The 22643-nt window shown below is 43.1% G+C and overlaps 1 protein-coding gene across 1 annotated transcript in view; it reads left to right on the top strand.

Annotated features, from left to right (window-relative positions):
• tspoap1 (TSPO associated protein 1) overlaps positions 1-22643 on the top strand; it is a 33884-nt gene continuing 11241 nt past the window's right edge. Inside the window, exons 1-22 of the mRNA XM_088440558.1 lie at positions 1-813; positions 6245-6352; positions 6508-6636; positions 7087-7269; positions 8069-8257; positions 11777-11947; positions 12418-12501; positions 12599-12688; positions 13298-13420; positions 13507-13611; positions 13755-13805; positions 14238-14270; positions 14595-14615; positions 16561-16741; positions 17688-17777; positions 18207-18415; positions 19234-19340; positions 19417-19526; positions 19586-20455; positions 21164-21190; positions 21336-21487; positions 22113-22586. Of these exons, the coding sequence (XP_088296684.1) occupies positions 10-813; positions 6245-6352; positions 6508-6636; positions 7087-7269; positions 8069-8257; positions 11777-11947; positions 12418-12501; positions 12599-12688; positions 13298-13420; positions 13507-13611; positions 13755-13805; positions 14238-14270; positions 14595-14615; positions 16561-16741; positions 17688-17777; positions 18207-18415; positions 19234-19340; positions 19417-19526; positions 19586-20455; positions 21164-21190; positions 21336-21487; positions 22113-22586 (4311 nt within the window). The 5' untranslated portion in view covers positions 1-9. The remainder of the gene's footprint in view (positions 814-6244; positions 6353-6507; positions 6637-7086; positions 7270-8068; positions 8258-11776; positions 11948-12417; positions 12502-12598; positions 12689-13297; positions 13421-13506; positions 13612-13754; positions 13806-14237; positions 14271-14594; positions 14616-16560; positions 16742-17687; positions 17778-18206; positions 18416-19233; positions 19341-19416; positions 19527-19585; positions 20456-21163; positions 21191-21335; positions 21488-22112; positions 22587-22643) is intronic.

The following is a 22643-nucleotide window of genomic DNA, read 5'->3' as shown; positions in this document are numbered from 1 at the left end:
CCATGTCACATGTGCATGCTGGGCTATGACTGTGGCACAATGAGAAAAAACAGTGATCGCTCTCTGCTATTATCACCCAACAAACCGTGGCAGGGCCAGGTGAACCATGATTCAGCTCTAGAAAGGCCACACGATGTTTTTGAAGTGGAAGAGGAGCATACAGAGCGGGCCCTCTCTGTGGAGAACAGGCACCTATGGGAACTACAAGAGGTCGTGAGGGAGGCGACTTCCAGACGTACGCGTCAAAAAGGCAGACACTCCAGCAGGCCGCGGTGTCTCTTTAAAGACCGTGGGCGCTACATTCACATTGAGGCGGGCGGCTCCACACGCAAAACACGCTTGAATCTGGAGCAGCTGCTACTGATGCTCTCTGGGAAAATAAATAGTCAGCAGGGAGTCTATAAATTGCATAGGCAGGAATCGGAGCTGGAAAAAGCCATCATCCTTTGCCGCCTGCTGGACACTCACCAAGACTTTTTGCACAAAAGACAGATTGCCAGACAGTTAACGCAAGATGGCAGCAACTTTGGTGAAATCGTGCCTCGTCTAACCACCTCTGGGACCTCATCGCATGGATCCAAAATCACACCCTGGTCATCCAAGACCAAAAGCAAACGGGACCAGCTGGCATCAAGCGCTGACTTGTTTTTAGAAGACGCGTTTGCGACGAGTGTCGCGGTGGACACCTGTTGCGCCAAGGCTCTAAAAAGTGGTCACCCACGTCTCACTTCTCATGCACAGTGCAACTACCACACGCAGTGCATTGGGTCAGATGAGTCCCCTCCCTCTAAATACGTGGACGCCAACATGGAGGTAAGTGACAATGTTTCCAGATTTCAACTCATGATTCATTTGTGTTTATAAACAAACGCCACTTGGATTATACAATTAGTTTTGTAGAGTCATTGTTTGTGTGTAATTGGTGGACGCGTATTTTACGTTTTTGCTTCATGAAGCAGCCAGGATTTGTCAAGTTTTGTCTTTAGAGCAGCAACATTTCCAACAAACCACATTAAGGGTGAAACAAGTCTACACAAGTTTACACAATTCCACTAGTGTTCCCTCACAATGTTGTGGTTCAATATTTGTAGTTCACTTTATTGCAAATTTTCATTTATGAACATAACCTTTTCTATGGCAGCTTTACGTCGCTATTATGAAGCAATATTATTTATATTCAAAGAAAATATCGACCATGGATTTTCATTAAGTTCAATGTGTACTTTGCGGATTTCGATTACTGTGGGTATTTTTCGGAACACTGCACCTGGGTTAAAAAAAACCAAACAAACAAGAAAAATTTTTATTAGGTTTTTTTTTTTTAATTTATTTTCTTGCCCAGGATACCCACTTATTTCTGTACACGTCAGAATTATATGTCAAGCCAATCGCAGCAAAATGTGTTTGACATATATATATATATATATATATATATATATATATATATATATATATATATATATATGTATATATATATATATATATATATATATATATATATATGTGTGTGTGTGTGTGTGTGTGTGTGTGTGTGTGTGTGTGTGTGTGTGTGTGTGTGTGTATATATCTCATCTGATCAGAGAGGCCTTAAAATATTCGTATCCCTCAAACATTTAGATACAATGTTTTACTGAGGGCGGTGAAATTAGTCCTCAACTGAGTAAATGTTTTCCACTCGGCTTCTTGTCAGGCTGCTAATTGCTTTGACAAGTGTAAAAGCGCAACTCCACATTGGAATTAGTTTCACTTGCTCAACTGAGTGTCTCGTGCAGCCTGCGCGTGTTGCAGTCTGTTGAACAATCAATAGGGAGCCACCATCATTCCAGCGTCATCTCCATGGAAACCAGCCATAGTCGCTGTTATGATTGGGCACTGCCTGAACGCTTGCCGTTTTGTGATAGGATCATCAAGAATTCTTCCCCGCCCCCTCCTCTCAATGACAACCACCGTTTCACACGCTCATTTTTCCAATCGTCCTTTTTCTTCACCTTTATGGCGCCGCAAACAACATGAGAGAGACGCAGCCTCGGAAGAGCACGGAAGAGCTGGACATCTTAGCTTTATAGGCACACTGCAATTTTATTCCTCTTGTGTTTTTGCCTCCTTCTACATGTTCTTGTTTGCTCTTTTTTCCCGTATGACCCGTATGTTTTGTTTCAACACGACTCGCTTTTCTCCCGGCTATGGCAAACTGGCCATAGACACACAGTGGTGAGGCATGACTATGGAATCTCCGTGAGTAGCGCAGCGTTACTCTGAAGCTCGAGTCTGTACGAAGGACATTTCAAGTGTCGGGACGATGACGGTAACCGATTTGCCTTTGGAAACGGAGGGAGATTCACGTCATGTGTTTTTGAGGGGCACTGGCCTCGTTTTGGAAGATGTCATTGCTCCGAGATGGGCGAGGCGCTTTGTCTTCAAATGATGTGGAACGGGCATTATAACCTTAAAGGCTTTTATGCCACTTTTTGGAGTTACTGACCAGGGCTTTGGCTTCAGACGTCATTTAAAATAAGCTGTGAAAAAGAGCTCTGCTTATGGACCTCCCGCGTTTGATGGGAGAACTTCCCAGAGTTTTTCCATGTACTCGAGCACCAGTCGGCGCGAGCTCCGTATCATTTGTCCTTCTTGATCGAGAGTGATGTATGATCTGTGGACTCGGCCGGAGCCGCCCCAGCACACGTCTCCACGTGGAAATATGCAGTGCCGACAGGAGGACCAGACTCTAGAACAGCCCGAGTTGAGAAAATCCCAAGCGGTTTCAGACAAGGCCATGCCGACTTCTGCTACTTTCCCTTCAACGTCGTTATTAGGAAAGAGGCACCACTCGCTCTATGAAAACTTGCATGGTTTCGAAGCAGAAGGAAACCACAAGGTATGCATTTTTTTAAACAGCAGATAGAAATAGCAATAGTACAAGCTATTGATTTCACAGCAACGGTTCTGAAGAGAAGGCATTGTCCGGCATTATGTAAAAGTTGGTCAACATTAAAAACAAGCTTTCTGAATGTGTAACTTGTGCTTGGGGAAAAAAAACAAAAATCAGGCTGACTCTCAACTGGCCTCCAGTTGGTGAAGCAAAGTGTCACATGGTTTGAGAGAGTCTTTTTGAGATTGAGATTTTCTCTAGGCCGTGAAAAAAATTCCTGATGCTTCCCTCATGACGTGAATACAAGTGGGTGGCTGTGGTGCTACATTAGTGAGTAACCATCATCCTTTCAAGAGTGCGACACTGTTCTTGTGTTGAGATGAAAAAGCCCGAGATGCAAGTTTCCAACTGGATTGCTTATATTTTATTTTAAGAATAATACCCAGGTACAAATTTGGCAGAAAGGGTCCGCGTCTCAGCAGATAAAGTTTGGTGTAAATGGCAAATTTAGATTGTGTGGACAAAAATATTGATTTAGAGATTTCTCCAAAAATATTCTCCTTGAGGTCTCTATTTTCATTTTCCAGCAGCCAAAAGGTTAAAATTGTTGTTGAATGTATGAATATTAGGGATTAGTTGACAATGCACGTTTTTTGTATTTTTATCTAACCAGATAGCGAGTTTGTCCTGGTAAATGCCAGCACTGCACTGTCTTAATTGACCGACCTACTTTGTACCTGTGGGAGAATAGAAAGTGGAACACTTTGGATTTCTCTTACAGACCTTATTGTCAGACTTTACTATTCCTATGCTTGAACTCGCCAACAAAAAACTGAAAACCCATATTTCGCCTTTTTTTTCGAGAAAAACTTTTCTTACACTTTTTTTTAAAACTCATTTAAACCCAGTCATTATTTTTGAAGTCAGTATTTTTTTGTATGTTTTATTAAGGACCCCAGGCATTTATTTATTGATCAACTTATTTAAAAAAAAAAAATAAAAAAAAAATCATGTTTTTGGCCAATTAATTATTTTGTACTTAATTCAGCAAAAGTAATCAATTACATTAGTACTTAATTCAATGAGTAGCAGCAATTTTTAGACCCTCCTTTAACAAAACACTTAAACATTTTTGAAAAATAAACAACAACCTAGGATTGAATGTCTGATCTCTAAAAAACAAAAACAAAAAAAAAACATAGAAATATATCTTTGAGATTGAACACGTTAAAAGAAGCATGCTATGTGAAAACCGTTGCCTGCATCTTTTTGTTTCTTTGTGATTTAAAGCTAAGCAACATCTGTAAGATGTCCTGGTCCATTATTTTCCATCACTGATTCTAAATGGCCATATTTCCTCATGCTTCCTGCATATTTATGTTATAACTTAATGAATAATTGATAGACGAGGGTTGGGGTATCCTCTAGAGTATTAGCACCCCCGAGTCACTGTCTAGCTGTCTGATATGGACTGTCTCTGTGGAACAGAGGTCATGCACTGCTTGGCGGCAAATGCACACAAAGTTGCTTCAATATCACCCTGTATTTAATGGACTATACTGTACGTGTTTTTACAAGTATGTACTATGGTGGTTAATCGCGGGGCTTTTTTTTGTTCTCTAACGTCTTAATAATCCCATGATGCCCCCAGAGGATGGTGATGTTTTTATTTGTGCTGCCCACGTGATTGATGCAGCCATGATAATGTTTTTTTTTTTTTTTTGTTAGTGTCTGCTAGTAGCTTGGTGCAATGTGGGTTCTGTAAAAAAGATGCAACACAACATGTATTTTTCTTTTTCAGATAAGGTTAGCTGAGAATATACTTTATTTTTTAAGTAATGGACCAATGTGTGGATGTGGATGTAGATTGCTTAAAATGCTTGGGGCCATAAAAGCAGTCTGTTATGTTCGATGTTCTTTGTCCTTGTCGTGCTTAAAGGAGGGTCCGCCCCATAATACATCAGTGTTGGGTGCCCCATGGGTGATAAATACAGGAGATTTGAGCGGACACTTCAGAGAGCGTCTTCATGACTTAAATATGAGCACGAGGTGCCGTTGTGTATCAAATCACCCCACATAATAAACAGACTTTTGGAGTGCTTCTGATGTCAGTACAATCTTGTTGAACGATTCAAGTGTCGCTATAGACCTAATACTTAGGACTCGACTTAATACTTAGGACTCGTGATGTCAAAAGATTGAAAGAATTGAGAGATTGATTGGGTTCTGTAACATTTTTGGAGTAAAAACATTTTTTTAGGTCATGCGTGTGGGTGTGGGTCATGGGTGTGTGCGTGCGCGTGTAAATGATGCACAACTTTGTCGTGTATTAAATAGTTGTAAATGTTACTGTTGGTCTTGAAAGCTCTTGAGAATTGAGAAAAGCTGATGCAAAGCTGACTCAAGATTTCCGGCGAATTAGTCGTCGCTCTTGTGCCAACAATGAGTAAAGTCATTAAGCCCCCATCCGGACAGTTTCTCAGTTGCCCAAGTGCCAGCACAGCAAAGTCAGCCTGTCAGGGCTTTAAAAGGTGTGCAAGTCGTCTTCTTTGCTGAGTCACTCTTCACTTTATACTGTATTGCTATTCCTGCCCACACAAATGAATGAACCTGGGAAATCATGAAGCATCCAGCTTTGGATTTGAAGGCAATCTAAAAATCTTTTGTAGAAGGTGTTATTGCACAGTGTTGATTTTGGCACTTGAATCATCTTCACCCTTTACATTATATTTTCTCAACACAAATGCATTTATGAATGGAGTACAGTGAGGTGACTCTGCCCCATTCTGACACCTTGTGTCGAGACCCTTGGCCTTCTGCTGCACAGTTGCATCTGCCCCGCTAACTGAGCCAGCTCCATCTGGTGTAAGGCAGCAAAGCACCACTACAGCGCAATGACACTCCATGACATAATTATAGCTTCCTCCAAACTATCCACATTTGGCATTTAAGCATGTTTGACCATTTGCTAGCGACAAATTCAACTACTGATAGTCATGTTCTGTAAAATGGCTCCATCTCCTTTTAATGCGCTAGAGATGAGTCTATTCCTCCTGAGCCAAGGCACCCTCGAAATCCATCCATCAGTGAATCAGCTCTCTCCACTGGCGCGTGGGTGCACAGCTCTTCTTCCTCTTAGGCCGAGGGTGTGTGGTCAGCCTATTGAGTTGCTCTAATGAAAAGCCTGTCCAGTAGTGATCATCTGTCAACTAGCATTAGCAAGTGCCAAGGGTTCATGGAGAAGCCTTTTGATGCACAGATGTTCATACTGTTGAAACAGCCACACCTTATCTCATAAAATAAACAATCAAAAAATAAATAAGGCGTGGAGTCTTATTCCTTCTATCCATTTTTATCAAATTATTTTTGTTCCAGAATGGTGCAGACTACCGGTTTCTGGTACGGCAGAACTTTGAACTCTTGCGAGCTTTGGATGAACTTAAGAAGACATGCGGCATACTGAGGGAGGAAAATTGCCTCTTGGTAAGTTTAAAATCGACAGCTAATCTTTATGACATGAGATGGCACAAACAATATCGAAAGAGCGCTGCGCTTGAATTCCTCAGGACTATTTTTTTGTACGGTTACTATTTACTGCAGGAGCGGTCTGATGTTATTTGTTCCGCCCATGTGTTTAGCGGAAGAGCAGTGCTCCAGAAACGGAGGAGAAGGTCAGGCGGCTGAGGAGGAAGAACACGGAGCTTGCTGTGCTTGCCAAGCGGCTGGAGGAGAGGGCACGCAAATTGCAGGAGGCCAACCTCAAAATGGTATACTGCACACATTTACCGCTGCTAATGTTTTTCCATTGTGACTGTGATGAGCAGCAAGTTTGTCCTCACTCTGACCCAAACGCTAGAATGAACTCATTATCAAACTGTTGAACGCACGCGGTGAATAGAAGCGTTCTCGAAACAACCGCGCTCCCTCTTTGAATAACAATCCATCCCACTGGAACGCAACTTCACTGTCTTATTGGGTGGGGCCTTACTGGAATCATTAGTCACTTTGGAGAATTATTTGTGATGTGAAAGAGAAAACAGCGAACTCGCTAATAATTCAGAAGCATTGCTTTGATGTTTATTTATTTTTTGATGACCGCGCCTGTGTTTAAAGTGATGTGATGAATACTTTATGGTGAATTATGTGGAGTTGAGGCTAAGCTAGGAGTAGTTGTTTGGATTCTGAACGTGTAACTATGCAGTGTAAATGATTTGTAGGTGAGTTCACCTGCACCATCATTGATAAGGCCCGGATCAGTGGAACACTACAAGAGGGCGTTTGCACGGCAACGGGCACGTGACCTGGCCCAGCATGCGGATGCTCTGTTGTGCAAGGACAAGGAGATCGCTGCGCTCCAGCAGGATGTTAGGGAACTGGAGGCACGGCTGGACAGCGATAAAGTACGTATATTTTATGTCTAATTTCTTACAACTCATACCTTCGGCCCTGATACTTTCTGGTGTTAATCTATATTCACTGATCTCGGCTTTGTCTCTGAATGTTATTGATCTTGGAAGAGAGAGTTCCTGTGATTATTCCCACCCGTCAGCCCAATTTCTGGCTCATGTTGACTCAAGTCTGCCCTCCGATGGACAACAATTGTACTGCTGTCAAGTTGTCAACACCCCTCCAGTAATGGAACTTTTAAGGCTGATTCCTTCTATTTTTACTGGGGGCTGAAAGCATTTGGGTTTTATTTCAAAAGATAAATATTAGATAAGATATTCCCATGTCAACTTTTATTTCCAGGTTTTACAGCTGTCTCTGATACAGAATTTAAAAGAGCACCCTCTGCTCCTACTGTATGTGCACTTTATGCAACTTACAAGAGTGTTAAATTGCTTTGTTGTCCTACAAAATTCATTATTCGAATGATAAATAATGCTCAATATCTGTTCTGTTTTATATAGGGCCTGATCCATGTAGATTTTCTGTCAGAAAAAGTGGCGATTACACATTAACCGTCCTATTTTAGTTAGAAAATTCATCATGTATTTTCTCCCAATGCATTTCAGTAGGAGTCAACTACTGTATTTATGCATATTCACTATTCATGGGCTGGCCCGGTATTCCACGCAAATAGCGGTCAACAGTAAATATATATTTATAAAAAGTCAGTTCATAGAATGCATCATCGTGTGTCACGATTAAAGAATGTCATTTTGACGAAAAAACAAAATGCACCGATGTGTTGTACAGGGCTGCCCCGAGCCGTCAAATCGAGCGGAATTTGAGAAACTCCTCCGAGAGTCTCAACGGGAGGTTCTCCGCCTTCAAAGGCAGCTGGCCGTCATCTCAACCACGGAGCACCAAAACCGCAGTTCGGATCCTGCTGGCCCAGAGAGGTGTGAGGAGAAATTTCCTAACCTGGGGGTTGCGGAAGACAAGGTAAAAATCGCTCCCTTAAAGTCCCGATAACGCCAAGCTCAGTCAGGTTCTGTTCTCAAGTAAATGTCCCTCATTTGATTCTATTATAAATGATAAAAACATGATGAACGTTTTCTCATCCACCTAATCTGATGTCAAAAGGCTAGAATAAAGAGACGTAACTATGTTAGCAATACAACATTTAGCCCTGAATATGCAAGTATGTTTTGATTGATTAATTGAACATACAAACCTCATTTTTTTTCTAAACAAAATCAGAAGAAAATATAAACACTTGATAGTTGACTTTAGTTGATAGTTGACTTGATAGTATTCTTTGCTAATTAATTGTGCTGTTTTAAAAGAACCAAATGGGGAATATTCTCATCCTCCTAAATAGGGTAAAACAGAGAGTAAATATTTTGGCAAAATAACATCTATCCCCGAATGCGCGAGTATGTTTTGCGCTGGCGCTCATGCTGCTTTGCGGCGTTATATAATGGCTTGTGGTTTGAGCCCATACTAATCTGCCGCAAGCCATAATGAGATGATTCCCTTTCTCGAACTTGGACCCAATCAAAGATGCAAAACTCACACACTCTCGATGCCCGCCTTCTGCACGCTCGATCACTTCCTTACCCTTTGCGCCGTGGAGTCGACGCTTTGATATGCTACGCGCCGGCCGTGATATCGTCGCTGTAGCAATCGGTTACATAATGCGGTGTTGACATCTCTTTAATCATTCGCGAGACTTAACTTATCTTACTGTATTTGTAAGTGGTGGGGAGTGTTGACCTCTGTGACCGCACGGAGTATTTTTCACACGGTGACGTTTATCCTGGCATGATGTCCCTTGCGGCATATTCTTTATTTGCAAGCGTCTGCGGACGTCCAGCCTCTCTCTGGGAAGCTCAAATGAGAATGCCGATTGCGGTAATCTCTCTTTTGTGGGCCGCACACACGCACTCGCGGCGGCACACGAACGCCCAGAACGGGGACATGTTGTGTGAACTCTAATCCCCTCTAACAACAGAATGGTACAGTCCAGTAATCCGCTCTCTGTTGCTGTGGCAGCGGTGAGAGGGTTTGGGGCGCTAGGTAAGACTCCGGCCGCACCAAAGACTTTTCGACCAAGCCCTGCTCTGGATAACTAGCAGGCCCAGCGCTAGCCTCGATGTTGCCTCCCATCACACGAAAGGGGTAGGTCGCCCGTCTGATTCTTGCCCCGTGTTTGGCCTTGTATTCTTGTTCTTCGCGGCTTTGAGTTACTTAGAGGTCGGAGCCCAAGTCACGCTAAACTTAACATTTTCATCGCAGAGATCCGGCTGTCCGCCGGAGATGGTGGCAGCTTGTTACATGTGGCTTCTGTTTATGGGTTATCAGGCGCTCCATCATGACTAATGACTAGAGGCCTTGTAACATCTATTCCCACAGAGTTCTTTTTTCTGGCACTCCTTATTCGTGATTGACAGCATTATGTAAATGACACTTAAAATGCACAAGGACATCCTGCCATCAAGCCCAGTAAGCAAATTGACGGCCAAAGGATGCTAGCGCCGGACATGGATATGATCTGTATGAAAAAAGAAAATCAACGGCCAGGCCAATCCATTAAGGTGCTTTTAAAAGAAGTGATCCAGTTACCCGTTTCAGTAGCTGCAGGGATTACACCAATGTGCTTATGGCACTCGGGGACTGCTGAATGGGGTATGTCTCTGCCTCATTGCAGCAGGACCCAGGTTGTGCCTGATACTTGAGTTTGCACGGACCACCCCGCTGGACAGCAAGCCGCTGCTGCGCATCCAGACATGTATTTACTATCCTTGACTGGCTGGAACATCTCTTTAGCCTTTCTTTGGCTAGTGACGGTGACCCACGTGGGCGTGATTGTTGATTAATTTCACCGCGCATTGTGGATGTAATGATGGGAGCAAGTGAAGGCGAGAGGACAGGCTCGCGCCCTTAGTAATGTTAGCACGTAGCATCGTCATGACATAATGGTGGAAACGTGACGCAACCAAAATCTCCTAAACACGAGAGTGGCCCGTTTAAAAAGGGCTGACTGCGACGTTCGTGTTGCTTCCTCTAATGGAACAAGCACCGCGTTGGGGCATAGCTTCAACTTCAGCGGAAGTTGCATCCATTTAACCCTTCATCATTTTTGTACACCGCATATGATGTTCAGTATTTACAAGGACCTATCAGTAGCCCTGATAATTTTGTGGGATGGATACCTAGCCGGACGGCTATAGGTTAGCCCGTCCGCCTCACGGTTCAGGGACCTGTGTTCAGATCCACCTCGTTCCAGACTTCTGTGTGGGGTTTGCGTGTTCTTCCCCAACACAGCTTCATTTGAACATGAACAAATGAAGCCTGTGGTAAAACGTTTAGCAAGCAGCGCACGCCTTAGCTTTCCGTTCAATCCATTGAGAAGTTTCTAGGGTCAGGTTTGTGCATTTTACTGTTTTTTTTTAGTTGAAATTGATGACTTTATACTTCATTTCCTAGAGTAAGTATTACTTAGTACCGAATTAAATGTGCAATTATTTACCTGAATTCTTAGTTACCAAAAGTAAATGATTACTCTAGTGTAGTGGTTCTTAACCTGGGTTCGATCGAACCCTAGGGGTTCGGTGAGTCGGTCTCAGGGGTTCGGCGGAGCCTCCGCCGCAGAGGTTCCACCCATCAGTCTAGTCTGCAGTTAATGGGCACAGTCATTGAAAGCGTCCTGCTCTGAGATTTCTTACCATGCACTGTGTTGGTTTTGTTATTTGAACAAGGTGATATTAATGCAAAATTCATTTCGTGCACCAGGAAAAAAAAATCATATTTTATCTCAAATTCAACATCAATCAGAATGCCTGAAATATGTGGACATTCTTGGCAAAAAGGCCACCTGATTTTCATCCCTTATTGAGATATGAAGGACCAAAATCTTGAGGGACCTACCGACTTTATACCTTCACATACTTGTTTACCTACATCGCATCACAGTATGTCTAACTTATTTATAAAGAGAGCCTTCTTTTGCAAGTTGTGATTGTTGATCCTGTCACTAGGCCACGGCCTTGTCGTCACTCGCACACTTCAGCTGCTGACCATAAGCAGGTTTGTTCTCAAATTAGAGAACCACTTTCAACCCTTCACAGCCTTACCCCACTCAGTCAGGCAGAAGAAAGATCCTACAGTTTATGCAAATAATAACCTGCCGTCGTTAAGTCATCATATCCTTCCTATTGCTGTGTTGTAGTCATGTTAAAGGCTTGGGGGAATCCCAGTGGATTATTCATTGATTCAAGTCAGACAACGTGAAGGAGGCTTGCTGATAATCCCTCAATTTACAAGTGATGTTTAGTCTAACTACACTTGTGCACCCTCATCGGACGCTAGCCACGGTTTTGTTTCATAAATCATATTATAAGCATTTCAAAATATTTGCAATAGTTTATCACACAACGATCGAGATGGTATCGTCACTCTTGCGCCTGTGAATGTAAAAAATGACGGACAGGCTGATTTGCAGTACGATTCTCGTGTCAGGTTGTAGGAGAGACCCCAGCAGCGCCATTAGATGAATCTCCACCTAGGTTTGGGAAGACTCCCGCTGAGGAGGAGGAGGAGGAGTCGGGGCCGCCAGTGACGCCCCGCCCGGGCCTCAGCCCGACTCCCCCCCGGGAGAACAATTCGGAGGAGAAACGTCTTCACTATCTGGTCAGTAACTCCTGCAGCATCTGACAACATCTTGATTTTTAGAGTACTACCTTCAACCACATCACGTTCAAGCTATTTTAGACAGTTGGTGCTGCTCGTGGCAGCAGCAGTAACGTAGAATCTTCTCTTCTCACGAGGGTCACAGTTTTTGCTTTGCTATTCTAGTTTATTGAAAAAGGTATATATCAAATAAATACACACTAGTAATGATTAAAGTCCTGTGGCCTTGAAATAATCTGATTTCTCCTATGCTGGCGATACATATAAGCTGCATTTAAAATAATTAAATCATGCTAAGCTTAGTAATACCTCATTGCTATCATGTGGGAAGTATGGATGGTAACTGACTAACTGCTAACGCTGTTTTGTTTGGGCCGTGGCAATTTTTTTTTTTTTTTTAAAAAGATTGATTCACTTTCTCTGTATGACGGCTGAAGCAAATGTTCCCATATCCATTGTCGCCATTTTAGGAGAGTGAGCTGACAAAGAAGAGAAAAGAATGTGAAATTCTTGAGCATGAAGCAAAGAAGCGGCAGAAGAAATGCCTGGATTTGGTAAGTGATCCTCTTAGTCCAATCTGCATAATGTATTGAAACCTAAACCTTCACATCGACGGCTTTATTTGAACGCTCTCTGGTGTTTCCGTGACAGGAGAGCCAGCTTGAGGATGAGCAGGGCAAAAATGAGAAACTAAAGGAGGAGGCGGATCTCCTCAGGAGGAAGGCACAGCTGCTCGACCAAGTTAGTGGCCCAATTGTCTGCAATGTTATTCGTGGGCTGGGCCCGCTAACTGTTTAGAAGATTTGAATACCGTATTTTCCGTACTATAAAGCGCACCGGATTATAAGGCGCACCCTCAATTAATGACATATTTTAAAACTTTTTCCATATATAAGGCTCACCGGATTATAAGGCGCACCCTCAATTAATGACATATTTTAAAACTTTTTCAATCACAATATAGTAATACTCAAAGTAATAACAATAATAATTCAAATAATAACTCTCAATAGCATAATAACTCAATGTCATTCATTTCCCATCTACGAATCCCAATCTCAATATTGATCCATATATAAGGCGCACCTGATTATAAGGCGCACCATCAGCTTTTTAAAAAAATCAAGGCTTTTAAGGTGTGCATTATAGTGTGGAAAATACGATACTTGTCTATTTTTGTCACTTTTTTTTATTTAAACGATCTCAAAGTTGGGTGGCTTTTTAAAGTCAGCTTATGCGATTGGTTGTGTTTTTTTTCCCCGGCAAATATTTGACATAGCCATCCAAGTTAAGCAAAGAAATGACCTGAACATAGCTGAAATCTCACATTCAAATGATCTCGTTTCACAGACCGGAGTTGAGAATGAGGAGTTGAGGGAAGAACTCTCTAAAGTGACCGCCCAACACGATTCAGTTCTCGAGGAGAACCAGAGACTCTGTGCCAAACTGGAGAACCTAGAGCAGGTCCTAAAGGTGTGCAGTAGAGCCTCTCGTTTTTATCAGTTAAATCCAGGACAACTTTCTTCCCTCCTGTCCACTTGCTTTGTCTCTTTGCGCAGCATATGCGAGAGGTCGCTGAGCGAAGGCAGCAGTTGGAATTGGAACATGAGCAGGCTCTGGCTATCCTTAAGTTCAAGCAGGATGAAATCAAAAGGTTACAACGGGTAAGAGGAAGAGCAGCGCACTATTTTGAATATCTTTGCCCAGCAGGAGGCAATCTTTGGGCACTAATAAAACACAGTGGTTAGCGGAGAATGGCTGTGTTTTGGAGCAATCTTTATTCCGTCTTTTATTTTTTTCCCTTTAGGCTCAATTATTTGCCAAGAGGGAGCATGAGGGGGTGGTCCAGATGTTGGAGGTGAGGTCATGATATATTCCACTAAAATAGTGGCGGGGGAGTGAACATCTCTGCATTATATCGTAGTGGCTTTGTGTTGACATTTTTTGTGTATATCCGTACATACAAATTAAAGCACACGACACAGGAAAATAATTAAATGATTTGAGACATTCAGAGACCCAGTTAAAAATCTCACGTACCCCCTGAAGTGCCTTCACATTTGGAGAATCATTGTTCTAAATGGTTCTACAAACTTTTGACCATTCCTAAATAAATTGTTAATAAACTATGTAATATATAACCCAGAAATGCTGAATCTGTCATTTAGAAAATAGGAAAAAAAAATCATCGATACCACGGTGTAGGTTGGTTGACATCGAAACTGTCTTCCAGCATATTATTTTGCCTTATGACAATTTGTTCTTAAATGAACTGTGTACTTCATTTTAGGAGTTGACTCAGCTTGTGTTGCAGAAGGAGCTGGTAGAGTATAGCAGCTCCTGTTATAATCTGACTTTCTGTTGTTTGACTTTTTTTTTGTTGACCAATTTGTCCTTTTACTTAACTCCAAGCATTACATTAGAAAGTCTCTGCCCTTCCTCAGACATTTTTTTTTTCCAAATCAGCCCTTGCATTGGCCATTATTTGACATTATTGGAAAAAAAAGAAAGTATAATTCATTGTTTGCTAACAGCCGAGAGACATTCTAGTGATACTGACGGGATTTTTCTTGCTGTTTCCTGCGTTGTTTCAGCAGCATGTTTTTGAATTGCTTTTTTCCCCTTTTCTTACATCTTTGCTAACCAGAGTACACTGGACTGCATGCAGGTACTGTTGCCCTTTAACCTGCTCGAGCCCACGGTCTGCAATTTTAATCTTCCCGTGCACAAACTCCTGCCTAGCCTCCGTTAGAATCACAAAACCGCTATAACCTTTATTTGGCTCTTCCATATTTTGGGGGTGTCAGCGTGAATCATGTGAACTGAGCCATTATTTGCTCCCATGACAGCCATTTTAAAATTGTTATAATGCCAGTCTGCTGCGTGTGCGTTAAAACATTGCGTCTTCATGTAGACTGGTACTTCTGAGTTAAAATGACTTAATGCTTGTGTAGGTGTCGCAGACAGGAAATGTTTAAACTGTTTGATGCGAATGCAAACAGGAAACCTCTACCGCAAGCCCAACTCAAACTTCATACAGAAAAATCTGCAGTGCTTCTTCTAACTGTAATAATGCACACTAATAGGGAAGAAAAACATTATGTGTGATATCCAACTTACTCGGGATTCCATAGACATTTTACAGACAGAATTACTTTGATTCCCCACCTCATCCCAAATGATCCTTGTGCTTTTAGTGGCCGTAATGCCGCCCGTCTTGAAAATCCTGGCTTCTTAATTCAGCAGTTTGCTGCCAGTATTGGTGTAGCTAGTACTGTGTTGACACTTTTCCCTTTTCCAAGAGAGAACAAGTCACTTGGGATAGACCGATAATCAGATGAGCAGATTACCTTATCGGCGCCAATATTCAGCATTTCAGCGGCCCTTTTTAAATATTTGATGGCTGATAATCAAATCAAAATTGTGTTAACTAGGGAACTTTTTTTTTCCATTGACCTGTGTTAGAGGTTCTGCTTCTATTGGGAACATTCTGTTACTTTCGTTTTGGGAAACTCCCAGATGTTTAAAAAAAAACGTCAACCAGCAAGCCCCTAAAAAGCAGCTTACTATGGACTCATTTAAACAAGGAAGCACATATGAGAAGCTGGGGGCACCATTGAGCGTGTTTATCTTTAGCAAAGTTGATTTTTTTAAAGTTAATTCTAACACTTTAGAATTGTAATTATTTTATTCTATTGTTCCCTTTACTGAAAATGATTATCGGCGCAAAATTGGTGATCGGTCTCCTTGACTACTAATTATTGGGATCGGCACTGAGAAGAAAAAAGAAAAATCAATTATCGGTCTATCTCTGATGCTGAACATATGTTCTGTTTGTGTGATGCTTTCTGCCTGCTATTTGTATTCACACTTTCACCCCCTTTACAAAAATTGGCAAAATGTGCCTTTTTACCAGCGCACTATAAACATAGCAAACAGAAATATTGTCAGCAGATTTGCACAATTATTTGTTTCTCAAGATTCAGTACAAAAAAAACTTTTTGTGATTTCTGCAGCTTAAAAAATTATTCCTGCACTCATCAAATAAAAATCCAGTATGTAGACCAGGCAAATCTATATTCAAGGACACAATCATCAGCTGACAGTAATGTTGGGAAAATGAAGCCTCTTGAAGCACTTTCAATATTTTTTTACTGCTCTAGATGGTGCTCTGGGTATAGAGATTAAGGCTTGTGCAATGAAAATGCATTGCATTTCACTGCATCTTTAAACCGGCAGCACAAACCTAGTGCATGCTAAAAGTCGGACTTGAATCCCATAAAAAAATCTTGTGGCATTTGAAGAAAATGATTACAGTATTCCAAAACGAATGTCAGTCAGCAATTGCTATAGATGACAAAAATCCATTTTTACAGGTCTGGCAGTGAATAAGTTAAGTCAATCACTCCCTTTGACAAGAATATTAATAAAAAATCACTTTTACTGTGTTGGCAGTTGAATGAGTTAATGTCTTATCATAAATAATCTTTTCAATTCACCTCATTTGCAACTGGGGCTGAAGAGTTAGTTTGCAACCGTGTGACTCACAGATTTCAGAAGCTTCTTTGGATGGACATCATGATCTTGACAACGTCATCGATGCTTTTGTTCAGTCCAAGGTGCGAGATCTGGAGGAGAAGTGTCGCAGCCAGAGTGAACAATTTGGCTTGTTGTCCAGAGAGTTGGAGAAGTTTCGCTTGCAGGCCTCCAAGACGGACCTTGCGGGCGCCGGTCTTCTTAACCACCCAGGCCTATCCATTCTAACAAATGGAGTGGGCCCGTCCACAGAGCGAGGTAAATGATCACACATTAAAGACACAATCCACCCTATGAAAAGGCTCTAGCATCCAACAGAATGGTTTTCTTTCCATTCAAATTACAGTACAATTTGTGAAAACATTTTGAAATGTTATGACTTTGCGAGCAATGCTTTTAGCGTAGGTGTCAAATTCCAGTCCTCGGGGGCCGGTATCCTGGATGTCTTCCAGTTTCTCTTACCAGCACACCTGATTCAAATGATTAGCTCATTAGTAAGTCTTTGCAGGAGCTTGAAAATGATCCTAATCCTTTGAATTAGGTGCGTTTGAGAGAGAAAGTTCGAAAACACGCAGGATACCGGCCCTTGAGGATTGGAGTTTGGTTATATTTTTGCTCAAAGATGTGCTGTAAATCTTTGGAACTGCCTTGATGAAGAAATCAAAAACCTGGTGCAACTTAAAAAGCTTGATAAAAACCGCTTCTCGCTTATATACAATGAAGAAGAAGAAAATCATAAGAGGCAACATTTGACGATTGTGTTTCACTTTTTAGTTGTGGTTCCACGGTAATGTAGCCGCTTATTCTTACGTTTTTTCCAAATACGGCATTTCGTCCAAACAAGATCGAAATGCAACATGAGTGACGTGAATAACTTTTGTGTTAGTATGCAAAGTCCTTGCTGATGTATTTACTGTACTGTAGTGTACATCTAACACGACTTTGTCCTTTGGAGAAAGACGGCTAGGATATTTATGAGTTTATTTTTAATATATATATATATATATATATATATATATATATATATATATATATATATATTTTTTTTTTTTTTTTCCCCCTATTGTGTTAATATGATGCTCATTAAAATGTGTAAAAAAGTGTTTAAGGCTATGCGGCAACAAGGAGTCACTTTCCGGGTAAACCCAAGTTCTTGACGAATCTTGCCCGGGCATCAAACCTTTTACTTGTTCGTGTGTTTTAGACTGCACAGATGGCTCATGGGATATGGAGTCTCTGAGCGAAATAGCCTTCTGGAGTCTCGAGGGAGGTGATACTCTCTCCTGCCCTGAGGGTAATGAGCCGCTCAGTATTTGGGGTTTTTTCTCTTTTTTTTTTCCACCCCCCCATCATACAAGTTGGGCATTTTCACAAAAGCATGGCATGTCCGAACCGATCATCTCACCCACACTTTCCAGCTCTGTAACAGAACTTGCATGAGGCTCTAGCCAAGAAGTGAGGTGAAAACTGTCTGCGAAATCAGTTAAGCCCCTTAGCGATGCCGGTGTGACACATGGTAGCACAAGGTGCTGTGACCTCTGACTGCAGACAGATGGAGGCAGGATTTTTCTCTACTGTTTAATCAGACAGGTTCAACCTTGAGCTATCTGCATGTTAACCAGTGACCTCGCCCACCTAGCCGCTCATGGATCCAAGAGAGCGCTCCCGTCAAGTGGATTGTGTATTACCTGGGTTCTCTCCCTTTCTCCATCTCCTCTGCTAGATGTGGCTGCCGCACTGCGCATGGGGACCAGCACCACCCACGCCGCCGGGCTGTCCAGGGCGGAGCGCTCGCCAGTCGCCAAGCATCGAGAGCTTCCTACGATCGGTGTTAGCAAGTCAGCCTCGTCCTCCAGCAAGTCTGAGACGACAAACCTCACTCCAAAGTCTGAAACCCACCTCAGTCCGCACAAATCAAGCCCCATACATGAGGTATGACAGGAAGAATGCGCATAGGCTTAAATTTTACTGCTGATCGTGATTGCTAACCGGTCGTAGGCGTCTAAAGATTCACATGAATGGAAGATAAAAAAAATAATGAGCGGTTATCACCACTCACTTCGATGAACATTCAACCTTTGTAGGTAATTAATAAAATGTGTGTCTGCGGAGGGGGATTATTCAATTATTTGATGGCATAGTCGACTGAATAATCCATTTTAAATAAGATTCAACAGCGACGGCCCTTTTGCAGATTAAGTTAATACTGATCATTTTTACATGGAGTTGAAGTAAAATAATGTTATTATAGGGCAGTGTAGGGTAATAACATTGACTCTAGTTGAATGTAAACAACGTCCATGAAGGTGTTTACCGGCTTTCTTGTGTGTTGTGTGCCAGACAGTTTAGGTGAGAGATCTCATCATCTAGTCTGCAGGTCTCGCTTCTTGTGTTCCTGTGCTTAGTGTAAGTTGTGTGACAGACAGGTTAGGTCAGAGGTCTCCTCAACCAGTCTGCAGCCCTCCATTCAATTCAATAAAACTCATATTTGGTCAAAATAATCCACCTGCCGCTGGATTATGTGGGTCAAATGGTAGTAGTTGTAAAACGGAAGCTATAAATATCCCCTCACTGCGCTGCGTATTATGATGACTGGAACCCCCCCATTGTATTTTATAGACACTCAACATTTTTTACTTGTTGCTTTACTTCTTACTTGGAACATGAATTATTTACAGTGTGAGCGAGCCACCAAAGGTATTTTGTCACGGAGCTATTCGGCATCACCTGCTGCTTGCGATTTTTCCCAGGTTGACACAGCCAGTGAGGTGGAGGAGCTGGACATCGACTTGGCCCCCCTCCCATACACCGCCAGCAGAGGAGCATCGAAGCTGCAGGTTTTTATTGCGCGGTACAGGTGTGTACTTTTACAAAGGTCAATGGAAACCTCATAGGAAGTTACATAATAACGGACGGCACCGACGCATTTGCAGCTACGATCCGTACGACGGTCCCAACGATAACCCTGAAATGGAGCTCCCGCTCACTGCCGGCGAATACATCTATGTTTACGGAGGCATGGACGATGACGGCTTCTATGAAGGTAAGTCTTAACAACGCGCAGTTGTACGTGAAACTTCATGGAGATCTTTTTATTTTCAGGCGAGCTGGTAGACGGGAGGAGAGGGCTGGTCCCCTCGAATTTTGTAGAGCGCGTCTCGGACGACGACGTCATGGGTACTCCGGCGCCAGAGAGCGGCGAGCTAAGCCACAACTCTTTGCTAGACAGCAGTTTGCACAGTGCCAGCCACCAGCATCACCTCCACGCAAGTGTCCGCGCCTCAGATAGGACGGAGGCCTCTCCTGTCTGCGGCCCCGCCTCGGCCTCTTCCAATTCGGCCTTGGCTGCCTCAGCCCCCCTCACCAATGGCCTGGACTTGGATTTGGAGGAGGCGGGAGTGGACGCCGTGCCTTACCCGCGGAAGCTCACCCTCATCAAGCAGCTCGCCAAGAGTGCCATCATCAGTTGGGATCCCCCGCTGGTGCCGGCCGGGTGGGGCCACGTGTGGAGCTATAACGTGTACGTGGACCAGGAGCTGCGGCTCAACGTGCCCTTCGGCGCCCAGACCAAAGCCGTGCTGGAGAGGCTGGACATCGACCTCAAGGCCTACCGCGTGTCCGTGCAAAGCCTGACGGAGAAAGGTCCGTCGGACCGGCTGCGCTGCAGCATGCTCGTCGGCAGGGACGTTTGCGTGGCCCCCACGGAGCTGCGCGTGGACGGGATCACCGCCACCTCCGCCGACCTGTCCTGGCTCCCCAGCAACAGCAACTACGTGCACGTGGTCTCCTTGAACGAGCGGGAGTACCAGCTGGTGAAGGCCGGCCGCTATTCGCTGGTCCTCAGTAACCTCGCGCCCGGCCTGCGGTACGCCGTCAAAGTGGAGGCGCGGCCGCAACGCACGCCTTGGGAGTTGCCCGTGGAGCGACGTCAGCGAACGAGCGCCAGCATCAACTTCAGCACGCTGACGGCAGGTCAGCGTGCGCCGTTTCTCTTTTTGCGCACGTTACGGATGTGCGCCTGATCGCGCTTGTTTGCGTTCTCGTCTTTTGCCTGGCTGTCCCGGACCGGTGAAAAGTCATGCCTTAACACCATTAACCTTTGTTTTTATTTACATGACAAAAGGAATACAAATTTGTTTTGTTTTTTTTCAATTTGTCTTAATGCGATAAGACATTCAGCCGTATAAAATAATAGAAAAGATGATAGTAGTAATGACATAGGTAATCACTTATATTCAGTTAAATATGTTTTTATAATATTGTAATAATATAATAATGGCGTTGATCAGTTCTGCCAATAATAAGTTGGCAAACATGATTTATTAAAAAAAAAACACGTACAATTATTTTTGATACAGCTTGTAAAATGAACTAAGTATATAAGGGTATCTGATTTTGTTCATATTGCGCAGCAGTAACTGTTTGTTCAGCAGGCATAAATAATACAAACATGACTGATGATGCTAGAGCAGATGACGGATTAGCAAGTTCAAGCGTGTTGTTTTCCCAAGTCTCATGCCATTTCCAAATGTGGGAATGTAAAACTTTTCATACATTGTTTAGCAGAGCAGTATAGTGCTATCGATGTAGTGATTGTGTTAGTTTTCTGAATTGTAGGATAGTGACCAGTAAGATCTCTGAATGATGTTCACTAAATGATCATTTCAAATTTTGCTTAAGTTTCATGCCCACAGTCTGGGAACTCAGGTATACACGGTCTATTCATTTTTGAATCTGAATTTTAGAAATGTACTGTAGTTGCAGGCCTTTCTGCATCACCTAACTATTTGTTCATACAAAACGTTATTTGTGTTGTAGCTCTTACTCAATACTGGCTGTGATTTTGATGTAGGCCCACCCGATGCTCCGCTGGATGTACAGTTGGAGCACGGTCCTTCTCCAGGTATTGCCCTCATCAGCTGGCTGCCCGTCACCATCGATAGTGCGGGAACCTCCAACGGCGTCCGTGTCACTGGATATACAATTTATGCAGACAAGAAAAAGGTATGAGCCTTCAATTAAATCTCTTACACTTATCTCTTAAATATTTGGCTCAAATGTTACCCAAATTGGGTCAAAAAGAGACTGAACCAACTAGTTCGGTTATTAGTTTAACCCAAGACGTTGGGTCAAACAAATAACCCCAAATTCTCCAACAATATTGACTCGTTTTGGGAGTTTTTCAAGTCACCAAATGATAATGCAAAAAGTTGGGTCAAAAAATGATGCGGCGGGCCGAATTTGGCCCCCGGTGCTTGAGTTTAACACCTGTAATTTACACTATAACTTTGGGTCAAATAACTAACCTGAAAAAAAAGTACTATAACAAATTGATTGTTTTATTTGAAACATTTTTTATAAAATAGGTTGTTGTTATTTAGTTGGGCCCATCTTTATTTGGCCCAGATGATTACCCAACTCACAGTATACACTATAAAAAAAAATGGGTCCAGAATAACCAAAATTGGGTCAAAAGGGAACTTCCCTAATAATGTTGGGTCAAATACATTACAAGGGTATAATTTCTAACTTTTTTTGAGGGGGGGGATTCTTTTGTGGGCTTGACTCAATTTTAAATGGTCTTTTTCAACCCAAGTGTTCAAATGTTCATTCTTTCCCCATCTCTAAGGTGCTGGAGGTGTCGTCTCCGACCGCCGGCAGTGCTCTGCTGGGGCCCTCCCAGATCCAGTCGCTACAGGCAGCTCAGGAGCTCACCGTTCGCACCACGTCTGCACACGGGGAGTCTTGTGACTCTTTTCCCGTCAATGTGCCCTCTAAACTTGCTGCTATCATGGCCGGCCCGGTTGCGACCGCTCCGGCAGTGCCACCCCCTGCCCGCAACCTCATAGGACCCGCAAACCTGGCCTCGTTCCTTACTTTGGGAAACTCTCCTGCCAAAGCCTCCATGCTGGCGTTCCCATCTCCCCCGAACACACACATTTCGAGCCTCAGGCTGGAGGCTGCCGCCAAGTGTCCTATTGTCCCGCAGGCCGAGGTCTTGATATCATCATCCTCATTTGTAAACGCCTGGGCCGACCCCACGTCCGTTCCCGCGCTTTCGTGCGAGGCCATATTACCCGTGACGTCAATCATCACCCCCGTGGTAATCCACGTTCCGCGTGTGGTTCAAAATTTGTCTGTCGGTCAAATATTGCTTATT

This window comes from Hippichthys cyanospilos, chromosome 18, assembly GCF_059441005.1.
Source record: "Hippichthys cyanospilos isolate Australia breed blue-spotted pipefish chromosome 18, RoL_Hcya_1.0, whole genome shotgun sequence".
Classification (NCBI taxonomy): domain Eukaryota; kingdom Metazoa; phylum Chordata; class Actinopteri; order Syngnathiformes; family Syngnathidae; genus Hippichthys; species Hippichthys cyanospilos.
This window is presented reverse-complemented; position numbering and strand designations above follow the sequence as displayed.